The sequence below is a fragment of the Coregonus lavaretus genome, assembly GCF_964263955.1.
Source record: "Coregonus lavaretus genome assembly, contig: HAP1_SCAFFOLD_1336, whole genome shotgun sequence".
NCBI classification, from domain to species: domain Eukaryota; kingdom Metazoa; phylum Chordata; class Actinopteri; order Salmoniformes; family Salmonidae; genus Coregonus; species Coregonus lavaretus.
Genome location: NW_028157005.1, coordinates 40,001 through 52,500, shown reverse-complemented (window position 1 = coordinate 52,500; position 12,500 = coordinate 40,001). Strand labels below are relative to the sequence as shown.

The 12,500-nt window shown below is 51.4% G+C and overlaps 4 protein-coding genes across 4 annotated transcripts; all 4 read right to left on the bottom strand.

Moving 5' to 3' along the window:
- Positions 1-799: 799 nt before the first annotated feature.
- Positions 800-1,174, bottom strand: LOC311125924 (histone H2B; the record flags this gene model as incomplete). The annotated part of the gene is made up of 1 exon (XM_084199949.1): positions 800-1,174. One exon carries the CDS (start codon positions 1,172-1,174, stop codon positions 800-802), a length of 375 nt encoding a protein of 124 aa, XP_084056075.1.
- Positions 1,175-1,867: 693 nt separating this feature from the next.
- On the bottom strand, positions 1,868-2,179 carry LOC311125921 (histone H4; the record flags this gene model as incomplete). Its single annotated transcript, XM_084199946.1, has 1 exon — positions 1,868-2,179. One exon carries the CDS (start codon positions 2,177-2,179, stop codon positions 1,868-1,870), a length of 312 nt encoding a protein of 103 aa, XP_084056072.1.
- A 2,612-nt stretch (positions 2,180-4,791) lies between these two features.
- On the bottom strand, positions 4,792-5,202 carry LOC311125920 (histone H3.2; the record flags this gene model as incomplete). The annotated part of the gene is made up of 1 exon (XM_084199945.1): positions 4,792-5,202. The coding sequence occupies one exon, from the start codon at positions 5,200-5,202 to the stop codon at positions 4,792-4,794; it is 411 nt and encodes a 136-aa protein (XP_084056071.1).
- Positions 5,203-5,680: 478 nt separating this feature from the next.
- Positions 5,681-6,067, bottom strand: LOC311125914 (histone H2A; the record flags this gene model as incomplete). The annotated part of the gene is made up of 1 exon (XM_084199940.1): positions 5,681-6,067. One exon carries the CDS (start codon positions 6,065-6,067, stop codon positions 5,681-5,683), a length of 387 nt encoding a protein of 128 aa, XP_084056066.1.
- Positions 6,068-12,500: the final 6,433 nt, after the last annotated feature.

Sequence of the window (12,500 nt, the reverse complement as noted above, 5' to 3'; positions counted from 1 at the left end):
AGTCATGTAGCAGACGCTCTTATCCAGAGCCACTTACAGGTAAGTGAGTGCGTACATTTTCATACTGGCCCCCCGTGGGAAACGAACCCGCAACCCTGGCGTTGCAAGCGCTGTGCTCTACCAACTGAGCTACAGGGGACTATATGGATGATGTGACCTTGACCGGAAATGACCTGTAGGCCAAAAGGGCTACGTTCATATATATATATATATATATATATAAAAAATATACATTCATATTATTCACCACCTTTTTATTCTTGCCATCATCATTCTCGTTCACATCATTAGGGTATAGTCCAATGATGGAGCATCCATTCACTCCATCCGTGTCCTACCGATTCAGGAAGTCAACTCAAAATGACTATCTGCTCATTAGACGATAAAGGGAATTTATTTCCAATCAAACCCAACAGACTGCCTTTTTGATTTATTTATTTACACCCTTTGTCAAATGGTGCCATTTTACATTGCCTTCACCTGGAATAGAGCCCGACAAACATGGGTTACTATTCAGCGCGCAAAGACACCAAAAAAGGCGCGCTAAACCCCTACGCTGGAACGGGCAGGGGAAATGATACAATGTAGCCGCTCTCTGAGCCGGCGCGCGCCGCCCATTAAACAATGATACAATGTAGCCGCTCTCCGAGGCGGCGCGCGCCGCCCATTAAACAATGATACAATGTAACGCAGCCTACCTACGCATTCATTCGGTGGCGATGGAATTGCTTTTTTTACTGACAGAGTGGGTGGCTCTTAAAAGAGCCTTTGGGTTAGTAGAGCAGTCCAAATGCGCTGTTTACTTGGAGCTGGTGTACTTGGTTACGGCCTTGGTGCCCTCGGACACGGCGTGTTTGGCAAGTTCACCGGGGAGCAGCAGGCGCACCGCGGTCTGGATCTCCCTGGAGGTGATGGTAGAACGCTTGTTGTAGTGGGCCAGGCGAGAGGACTCTCCGGCGATACGCTCGAAGATGTCGTTCACGAAGGAGTTCATGATTCCCATGGCCTTGGAGGAGATGCCGGTGTCGGGGTGGACCTGCTTCAGGACTTTGTACACGTAGATGGCGTAACTCTCCTTCCTGGACTTTCTGCGCTTCTTGCCGCCCTTCCCTGCGGTCTTGGTGACGGCTTTCTTGGAGCCCTTCTTGGGCGCTGACTTTGCTGGCTCGGGCATGATGATGTCTCGTTGCTTCTCAGAAACGAATGAGGGGGTGAAGGGCGCTTACCCGTCTTATGAAGAGGAAGCTAAGCAAAGTCAGCGGCCGTAGACACTCCCCTGCTTGCTTGCTCCCTCCCTCCCTCCCTCCCTCCCTCCCTCCCTCCCTCCCTCCCTCCCTCCCTCCCTCCCTCCTCTCTATAGCCTATGCTCTGTGACCGATGGGGAATTGTGTGTTTCAAAAGGGGGGCTTTAATAGGTGTCCAAATGGCACGATTGTTGTGCCAAATAATGCTGGTGATAGAATTGCCCACTTTGGCACCGTCAGACATAGGGCTCCCATTTTGGACTGTGTGTGTGTGTGTGTGCGCGCTGTCCCCCTCTTTTCGAGCCACGTCTACCGACTCGTGGTGGCTTTATGTTGTCCAAATTCCACTATTGCTTGACCCAAAATAATAACGTTCTTACACTTTGCCACTGTCAGATATAGGCCTCCCTCTGTGCGCTAAAAGTGGACGGGACATTAGAATCCTCTAATTAATACTCCCTGTCCACTCGAAGTGGCTCATACTTTCTTACTAAATTGCATACTAAACATTTGTTGTTATATATAACACTACATGGAATGGGCCCATTTTAAGCGGATGTGGGTGGCTCTTAAAAGAGCCTTTGGGTTCGAGTCGGGGTGTTGAGGTTCCGAAGAGAGTGGGTTTAACCGCCGAAACCGTACAGGGTGCGTCCCTGACGTTTCAGAGCGTAGACCACGTCCATGGCGGTAACGGTCTTCCTCTTGGCGTGCTCGGTGTAGGTGACTGCGTCACGGATCACGTTCTCCAGGAACACCTTCAGGACACCGCGGGTCTCCTCGTAGATCAGACCGGAAATACGCTTCACGCCGCCGCGGCGAGCCAGACGGCGGATAGCGGGTTTGGTGATTCCCTGGATGTTATCGCGGAGAACTTTGCGGTGACGCTTGGCGCCTCCTTTTCCGAGTCCCTTGCCGCCTTTGCCTCTTCCGGACATGGTGTGTTCGCTAGTTGAGTTCAAGTGAATGAATGATTTCAGCGCCGGTGCGCGGTGCGCTATTATCTGCGTTTGGTCGACCTGATTGAGGCCGGCGGCACAGAAAGCGCGCCTCTGTTATATGTTCGGAGGCGTTGCAAAGGGGAGGGCGCTCGTTCTAGGGGACTAGGGAGGAGCGATTTCAAAGATGACGTGAAAGCAACTAAAGTGCGCGGGAAACATACTCAAATACTGATATAGGCTATGTGGAACACAAGGCCAAACTGTGACAACTGGGAGATCAGCTAGTACACTGTGTCCCTCTCCTCATATTGTTGTTGTTGTTGTTGTTGTTGTTGTTGTTGTTGCACCTGATTCTACTCATTGAGGACTTGGTAATTTAGGTGACAGGTTGTTCAATCAGCTGTGGCTGTCCAGGCCTACAAGAAAAATGGGTCCTGTTGGGGGTAGCCTACTCTACCGCTGGAGTTGGGAAACACTGAAATGGAAGGGGGACACGCAGTGAGCAAAACTCCTAACCACATAAAAACACAGACACTTGAGATCATTAAGAGCTATAAGGAGTCCATCAACTACCTGGTCAGTCAAGTCATATAGGGGGGGATTTCATGGCCACCTGCTGGAGCAGAAGTCATGTTTGCCAACACTGGCCTTAAAATCATTAAATTTAGGAGCTATAAGGAGTCCATCAACTAACTGGTCAGTCAAGTCATATAGGGAGGGATGTCATGGCCACCTGCTGGAGCACAAGTAATGTTTGCCAACACTGGCCTTAAAATCATTAGGAGCTATAAGGAATAAATCAACTCATCATTCAAGTCATATAGGGAGGGATCTTAGCACCACCTGCTGGATCAGAAGTACCCTTCACCGTAGGCACAAGAGAGCCATCATCTCTCAACCGGTGCAATTTCCATAAGTATGTGGTAATAAAACAAACAACGACAGCTCCTCATATAGGCAGTGGTTTCACACATTTTTCTCCAAGATGTTCAAACGTTCATAGATGACCAGCAGGGTCAAATAATAAGCACAGTGGTTGTAGAGGTTGCAACAGGTCAGTCAGTACATCAGGAGTAAATGTCACTTGTTGTTAGTGTTGTAGTTCCTATTTCTACGGTGTTGCCTACCTGCAGCAATCATGATTTACCTGCAGTGTTGATTGCAATTACGTAATTTGTCAACTCATAATAACAGATGTTTTGCAAACCGTTGATGTTTAAATAAATGGATTCCCGGTGTCCGGATACCTTTTCTCTTAAGGGATGTGATTGAGTGAATCCAAAGTAAGTTGGTCTAAATACATAATAGGATGAATCATTCAGGTAAAATAACACAATGTCTATTTGAGTCGAATCAACGTAATATAATCCTTTTTACGTCTCTATCATCTTTACTCAATGTATTGGACCACATCAACTCAACTTACTCAAGCTTATCTACTCATAAAAACAAGCAAAAAGATCTACTCAACAATATGACGTGTGCTTTTGTTGACTGTAATAGCTTGAGTACATTCCACAAAGTCATTTTTTACAGTGTATCTAAAGACACGTTTGTTGTGGTGATGCACTTTTTCTTTGACGTTGAACTTGCATTGAACAGACAAATCCATTTCGTTACAACCCTTTTGTAGTATGACTTAGGAATATTTGTTGATGATCCTAATGTCTATGCGTGAATAGTGATTGGTTGTTGGTGAAATATTGCTGAGAACCCATCATTTCCTGGCCTTTTTTCACTATTGAGCTATTTTGAAACATTTGTTTTGCTATTGGATTCATAATGGTGACCTGGGACAAGTAATTAGTGAAACCAGAGTTCAGCAGTTGCCATTAAAGCGATCGAACCAAGTCATCCTAATAGGCTAGTATTAGCCTAAAGCAGGGTTTCCCAAACTCGGGCCACATTTTGGGAGTTTTTGCCCTAGCACTACACAGCTGATTCAAATAATCAACTCATCATCATCAAGCTGGGAGTATTAGAATCAGTTGTGGAGTGCTAGGGCAAAACGCAAAACGCGCACCCCTTGTGGACCCCAGGACCGCGTTTGGGAAACGCTGGCCTAAAGAGCAAATGCTGAAAGGGACTCACCATGAGGTGCAGTACCCACATTTAACCACAAGATGGCCTCCGTGCTCCATTGTAAAGTTTGGGCCTCTGCATGAGTCTCTCAGCAGCACTGCAACATGGGACTTTCAAAGTAAGTTGGCATGCAATGTTTTTTCTGGACTGCATGCAAGGCTATTATTACACACAACTAATAGTGTCAATTATTCATCTGAACACAATTCTTGTTACTATTCGGCCTATATTATCACTCGTTTCTTTTTCCCCTCCTTTGTAAAGCATTTTACTGTGTTACTATATAGTTCAAAGGAAGTGGATGATGCCAGATGGTTGTGTATATACACACACACAAACATTGAAGCTAGACTTCAGGCAACTAAAAAGGTGCAATACGTAGCTTTTAGACGTGTTAGTGAACAACATACATGGTGGCTAATGTAGAGGTGCGTGTATACATGGAACAATTGTGCCTTTTTGATGGAAATATGGAGGTGGCTCTTAAAAGAGCCTTTGGGGGATATTCGAGTTCAGGTCATCCTCATTTATGCGCGCTCTCCGCGAATACGGCGGGCCAGCTGGATGTCCTTGGGCATGATGGTCACCCGCTTGGCGTGGATGGCGCACAGGTTGGTGTCCTCGAACAGGCCGACCAGGTAAGCCTCGCTAGCCTCCTGTAGGGCCATCACGGCGGAGCTCTGGAAGCGCAGGTCGGTCTTGAAGTCCTGGGCGATTTCTCGCACCAGGCGCTGGAAGGGCAGCTTGCGGATGAGTAGCTCAGTGGACTTCTGGTAACGACGGATCTCTCTCAGAGCCACGGTGCCGGGCCTGTAACGGTGAGGCTTCTTCACACCGCCGGTGGCCGGGGCACTCTTGCGAGCAGCCTTAGTGGCGAGCTGCTTCCTGGGGGCTTTGCCACCGGTGGATTTGCGAGCGGTTTGCTTGGTTCTGGCCATGGCGCTGCTCTGACAGTCGGGAGTATAGCCTCGAAATGCCTATGTGAAGTTTATAAAGCCGGCAGTGGCGCCTGCTGATTGGACACCATCTCCCCACCACCCCGATTGGCCCGTTTCGCAGGCCTCCTCCGTTGGCCATTGGACGGGAGGCCCGGCCTCTCCAAAACTCAAACTCCCGGTGCGCGCGCAATAGGACGCCGCCGGCCCTTTACGCGCAATAATAGTCGCCAAAGTCAAGAGTGACAGCTTATAGGCACGTATCATCTAATGCTAGCCTGCTATGGCAAATGAGGCCAAGTAGGTGTTGTTGTTCATGCAAGGCCTCATGTGGGCACAGAATGTCGAAATAGTTGTGTATACACCCACTCAATGTATTGCGGTCATAGAAAGGTACTTTGCGCTTTTGGAGAGCTAGGTGGTTGGCTCTTAAAAGAGCCTTTGGGGGTTGAGTAGTCAAGTTGAAGTCGCAGTAGCGAATTTACTTGGCTTTGACTGCCTTCTCGGTCTTCTTGGGGAGTAGGACTGCCTGGATGTTGGGCAGCACACCACCCTGAGCGATGGTCACACCGCCGAGCAGTTTGTTCAGCTCCTCGTCGTTACGGACGGCCAGTTGCAGGTGACGGGGGATGATACGAGTCTTCTTGTTGTCACGGGCAGCGTTGCCGGCCAACTCCAGGATCTCAGCAGTCAGGTACTCGAGTACGGCGGCCAGGTAGACTGGTGCGCCAGCGCCCACACGCTCGGCGTAGTTGCCTTTGCGCAGCAGCCTGTGCACACGGCCCACGGGGAACTGGAGGCCAGCACGGGATGAACGGGTCTTTGCCTTCGCCCTGGCCTTGCCTCCGGTTTTGCCTCTTCCGCTCATATTGGTAGCTTGAGAAAGTCACAGAAAGTCTGAATGAGCCGCTCGCCACTTCGAGAGCCGTACATATACCTCGCCACAAGAGGCAACGATTGGCCACCGGGCCGGTGTGGCCTTATCCAATTGGAGCGAGGGACAGACAGATGGACAGACAGACAGCCCTAAGCCGGTTCCCACCCACAGGCAGCGAGTGAGAGGCTACTTTGTTTCCCTCCGACTTTGTTACTTTGTGTCATTTCGCGTGAGCGCCAAAATGTCCGAAATGACATCCACACATTATTTCTCTCCAAATGGGAAACAAACAGCTGGTGAGGGTGCACTCTTGAGTTTGAAATCGAAGCCACTATAGTATTGTTATTGTTATTACATGGCACTTGTAACACATCACAGCAGCCTGCCTCTGAACGGGAATAGCCCAGTGGCTCATATATAAAAATGGCTGTTGAGGGTGCACTCGTGAGTTTCAATTCGAAGCCACTATAGTATTGTTATTGTTATTACATGGCACTTGTAACACATCACAGCAGCCTGCCTCTGAACGGGAATAGCCGACTAGTTACCGGAGTGTAACTCCAGTTCTATGAGTGGAGCGGAGCCCCATAGGGGAGCTATGCTCCTAGTGGTTTACCCTCTGCCCTAAGGCAGACGCAGCCTGAAACAAAATTATGCACACACCTACAGCCAATAGGAGTACAGGTGTCCCTATATAAGGAACCCCGTTCCCTCAATCTGCCTCCCGAGATATTATCTTCAGCGAGACTAGAGAGGGTCGGTAGGGCCTTAAGTCCTATGGGGCTCCGCTCCACTCATAGAACTGGAGTTACACTCCGGTAACTAGTCGTTCTATATCGTGGAGCTCCGCCCCATAGGGGAGCTATGCTCCTAGTGGTTTAAGGCGGAGCGAAACGCTCCAAAATGTACTCCCTGCCGAGCCTAACACTTCCCATTAAAAAATGCAAAGGTCAAGCCCAGCAATGGCTGCAACCAATTCCCGCAGTACTGCGACTAAAAACCCATCAAGGCGTCACAATATACCGCGTCATCGGTTATAGACCCGCCCCATCTAGCTCAATGACAATGTCAATGGCTGTTGGGCAGATCAATAGAATAGACGCCGTGCTAATCTGACTAGCAGATAGCCGTGCCTCAATATTCTATGGAACAAAATATACCAGTCATACTAAACTGAACCTCAGATAGATGACCTCACATTCTGTCCACTCAGTACATGTTTCTATATGCTGATACTGTCAGCCAGGAGACATGCCACAGAATATGCTCTTCATCCAAAGCGGACCTGATAGAGATCAGTCTATCATCCTGCTTCTCCCTCCTCTACCTCAAGATTCTCCTTCAGCTGTGCTGAGTGCAATCGAGATTGGAGTTTAACAGGCTTATTCCTGACATAAGTCTTCCTAACCAGAGCGGACCTGATTGGAACCTGTCCAAGGTCCTGCTCTGTCCTCTCTTTCTAGCTCAAGAACGCCTTTCAGCTCTGCTGAAATTCGATCGAACCAAAGAGTTAGAAAACATGTCCATAATATGTTACTTCTAATAAAAGTGGACTTATGAACTTATTCACAATCCTGCTTTCTTTCTCTGTTCTGCTCAAGATCTCCCTTCAGCCACGCTGAGTACCGACCGAGCCAAAGAGTTAGAAGACATATCCAACAGATAGAAACGGATAAAAGGAGACGGTGTCGACCATGACGCTGCTCTACAAATATCCTCTACCTCTGTTCCTCTGAAAAGAGCAGTAGAAGCTGCTACTCCACGAGTGGAGTGCGCTCTAATACCCTGAGGCGGTTGTTGCCCCGCCGCCTCGTACGCCGTCTCAATGCCTTCACAAAGCCAATGAGACAAACGCTGTTTTGAAAGTGGTCTACCCAATGCAGCCGCACCGTGACACACAAACAGCTGAGGTGATGACCTAACCGCCTCTGTGCGCCTAACGTAACACGCCAAAGCGCGTACTGGGCACAGACAGTGAAGCTTTTCCTCACTCCTCTCCCCGTGAGGAGGGGGATGAAAAGCCCACAATTCCACGATCTGCGATCTATATGCACTGTTAATAACCTTCGGCACAAATGCCGGGTTAGGACGTAACACCGCTCTGCTCAGATCGCCATTAATGGCTAGGCAGTCGGGTCTCGTCGACAGTGCACACAAATCGCTGACTCGTTTAGCAGTAGTCAAGGCGAGCAACAGCGCCGTCTTGATAGACAGCATCTTGAGGGGTATTTGATTCAATGGCTCGAACGGCGACTTACATAGCGCTTCGAGAACCAATGCCAAATCCCACTTGGGCAGCGTAGCTCTAGGCCTTGGCCTAAGCCGTCGCGTTCCCAATAGGAAACGTCTCACTAACGGGTGAGTGAACACACTTTTCCCGTTAAACCCTTCATGACCAGCTGAAATTGCCGCTGCAAACACTCGAATAGTGGAGGGCGATTTCTGCTTATCAAACATAGACTGTAGGAATGAGAGCACACTCTCTACCTGACAGCTCATGGGGTCCACGTCCTGTGTATCACACCATCGTGAGAAAACATTCCATCTGCTGGTATACAACCTGCAAGTGGAACCGGCTCTTGCGCCCTGTATTGTTCTGATCACTGCATCAGACAACCCACGGCGCTTTAACCTGTCCCATTCAGGAACCAAGCCTTCAGTGGTTGGCCGATTATGGGCCATTGCCCTATCGAGCCTCCCGCCTGAATCAACGCGTCTCGTCGATGTGGAATTGGCCAGGGTGGCGCAATCAACATCTGACTCATCTCTGCAAACCACGGAGCCCCCGGGCGATCGGGCGCTATCAGTATCACTGACAGCCCCTCTGACCTCACCCTGGCTAGCAGTGGGAGAATGCAAGACAGCGGAGGGAATGCATACAGGAGAACTCTCGGCCACGGGTAGTGCGCGAATGCGTCTCTTCCCAATGGCGGTTCGTCCTGGTTCCTCAGAGAGAACCATAGGGGACACTGCGCGTTCACACGTGACGCGAACAGGTCCACCTCGGCTCTCCCGAATTGTTCCCAAATCTGTAGAACAATGTCCGGGTGCAGACACCACTCGTCGTCTCGAGGACCCCCTCTTGACATGATGTCTGCCCCTACGTTCAAGTAGCCCGGAATGTGTGCTGCTCTCAACGAGCGAAGGTGCTTGTGAGCCCACAGCCACAATTCCACTGCCGCCCGATGAAGGGCAGGAGACCTGACCCCTCCCTGGCGGTTTATGTGAGCCACTGTGGTTCGGTTGTCTGACCAGACCAGCACATCGCGACCCCGAAGGGTAGACGCGAAGTGGGTCAAGACCAGTCTCACCGTTTCCAACTCTAGGAGGTTGATGTGACGACCTGATTGAGGCCATGCACCTCCTATCGCTTGAGACTGACATGTCCCTCCCCATCCAGTCAGAGAGGCATCTGTAAACACTGGAATGTAGGATGACACCTTGCCCATCGGGACTCCGTGCGTGAGAACGCACGGGTTCCGCCAATAGTCCAAGTCTGCTCTTAGCGAGAGAGGAACCACCACCAACCGATGACGTTGACGCACTGGGTCTAGTCTTAGTTGGGCGAACCACCGCTGTGCTTTGCGCATGTGCAGAAGCCCTAGCGGGACCACAGAGTGGGCTGCCGACATGAGACCCAAAAGTGACATGATCGATAGCGCCGTTACTGTGTGATTCGGACGACACTTCCTCAGGGCTAGCAACAATGCTGCCCTTCGAGGGTCCGAAATTCGCGCCCTCATCATAACAGTGTCTAACTGTAGTCCCAAGTAGACAATCTGATGACTGGGCCAAGGTGCGCTCTTTTTCCAATTCACAGCAAACCCCAGACGCGTGAGATGCATCACTGTCTGTGTCGTGTGTGTGAACGCCAGCTCTGCTGACGGGGCGAGAATCAACAGGTCGTCTAGGTAGGCTAATAGCCTTATCCCTTGACGACGCAGCGGTTCCAATGCCGCCTCCACACATTTGGAAAACGTCCGAGGTGCCAGGGCGTACCCAAACGGCATCCTCGTGAACTCGTACGCCACCCCTTGAAAGGCGAACCGCAGAAACTTTCTGTGACGCGATTGTATCGGCACATGAAAGTACGCGTCCTTTAGGTCTATGCTTGTACAAAAATCTCCCTTCTGAACACATTCCAGTAGGCGTTTTGTCGTCAGCATTCGGAAGGGCCGTTTGGTTATGCTCTCGTTGAGAATGCGTAAATCCAAAATCGGCCTCACTCCCCCCGTCTTTTTTGGCACTAGGAAATAGGGCGAGTAAAGCCCCTTGTTCCTTTGCTCCCGGGGAACTACTGTGACCGCCTCCTTCGCCAAAAGTTCCGTAATCTCTGATTTCAGAGCGGCTACTTTGTCTGGCGTTTTCATCACCGTTTCCACCACTCCCCTGAACGGGGGTGGGGTTCGGCGGAATTGGAGGGCATAACCCTTCTCTAACGTCTGTTCTAGCCAGCGTGAGAGGGTACAGCTTTGACGCCACTGCCAGCAATGCATGGAAAGCGGGTGCGCACGAAGCTGTGGTGCATCCAGTAGGAAGGACCTGTATTCCTCTATGGCCCCTGCCGCCGCTATTCCCCAACACTGGGTTGGTGGAATAGCCCAAGGTGGGCCCCCCTTGAAAGGGAGAGGACACATCAGCTCGTTCTGGGTGAGTCGGGGGCTTTGATACGTTGGTTACGCCCGTAACTCCAGTAATCTTGCCCTCCGTGAACGCAGCACGGGTCTGAACTGCGCTGTCTGAGGTACTGGCCTGAGACAGAGCGCTCTGCCCGGAAAGCGATTGCGTCATCATGTCATTGTCTGACTGAGACTGCCGCTTAACATGAGACCTATCCTTTACAGAATTCAATAGAACCTGAAAGGTGTGATCTCTGACTGACACCACACGGTGGCGCCACAATGCTTCTTTACTGGTCTTAGGCGGCTGCTCAGCGACACACTCAATGTGTGGCGAGCTGCGCTCATAGCCATGGGCATTGATACGTTCAGAACAATTTGGAGGCGTCCATACCTTGGAGGTATTCCCGCTCTCCGTGAACGTCGCACAGGTCTGATCTGCGTTGACTGAGGCATTGGCCTGCAGCAAGGCGTCATTCCCAGCTAACGGCAGCGCCTTCATGTCACATTGGGACAGAGGCATTTGCCTGCTATGTGAAACCTTTACTGCAGAGCTCCTAGGAGTCTGCAGTAAGAGATCTTTATTAGGTGAGCTAAGGCTGTGCCTTGCTACCTTTACCCTTTTCCTCTCTTGAGCGCGCTCAGCTACACACTCTAAGTGGGTTGAACTACACTCAAGATGGTGAGGGAGAGACATAGAACGTGAAGTGTTCTTAACCTTATGGAATAAAAGTCCTTCTTTGACAGTGTCAATGAGAATCATCTCTTTATTCACATATTTATAAAAACAGCCCTCCACGCCCTGAACAGTGGGGTGGGGGGGAACAGTAGGCCTCTCTGCGTCACGCGCCGGGCCGTCTTCTGCTCTCTCCCCCTCGCCTCGTCAGAGGTGCCGCCTTTTCTGTGACACCTTCTGGTGCTTCCAGGCTGGCCTCTGGACGACCTCCTTCTCCGGCGGGACCGACGTTGTCACCGTTGCTGCTGGAGGGGCCGAGCCCGCTCTCCCGCTGCTCTGGGTGTGCGTCTGTCGCCTGGCCCTTCGCCTCCCAGCTGACTTGTTGGGGGCGTTGGAGGTGGACGGGTTGGTTGGGGCTCTGCTGGCCTTCATTGCCAGTGGCAAATGTTTCGCCAGGTGCCTCCTCTCCTCGTCCAGTTTGGCGATGCGTTCGGTAGCGTCCTTCACAGCGAGGCCAAATAGCCCTTCGCTGGAGACGGGGGCGTTGAGCAAGGATGCCCTGTCGGTCTCCTTCATGGCCGTCATGGACAGCCAGAGGTGCCGCTCAGTAACCACCGAGGTGGCCATGGTCCTGCCCGCGCATATCGCCACCGCTTGCGTCAGGTGGAGTATGGCTCCAGAAATCCTGGAGGCCTCCTCCACTTCCTCACCGGTCAACTCTGACCTGCCCGTTGTGAGACGGGACAGGGAGGCCGCGAGGAGGGCGATGTTGTTCGCCGCTGCAACGCTCTGGGCTCCCAGCGTGAAGGATTTCTCAGCCAATTGGGCTGTGAACCTGTCCCTCTGTGCTGGCAGGGTGGCCTTCTTGGAGGCTGCCCAGGGACTCGAACCCGGCACTAGGTACGCCGTCATGGCGCCTTCGAGCCTAGGGATTCCCTTAGCTGCCCACTCGTATCCAGCCACTCTGGTGAATGGGGTGTACACTCTGGCCGGCGAACGCGCCGCCAGAGGTGCCCCCCACGAGCCCTCGACATATTTGCCCAGAGAGGGCAAGGCTGGAGCCATTGGCTCAGCCGCCCTTCTCGGCACGGAGTAGGGGCCGCCCTCCATCAAATCCACCTCCATTGGA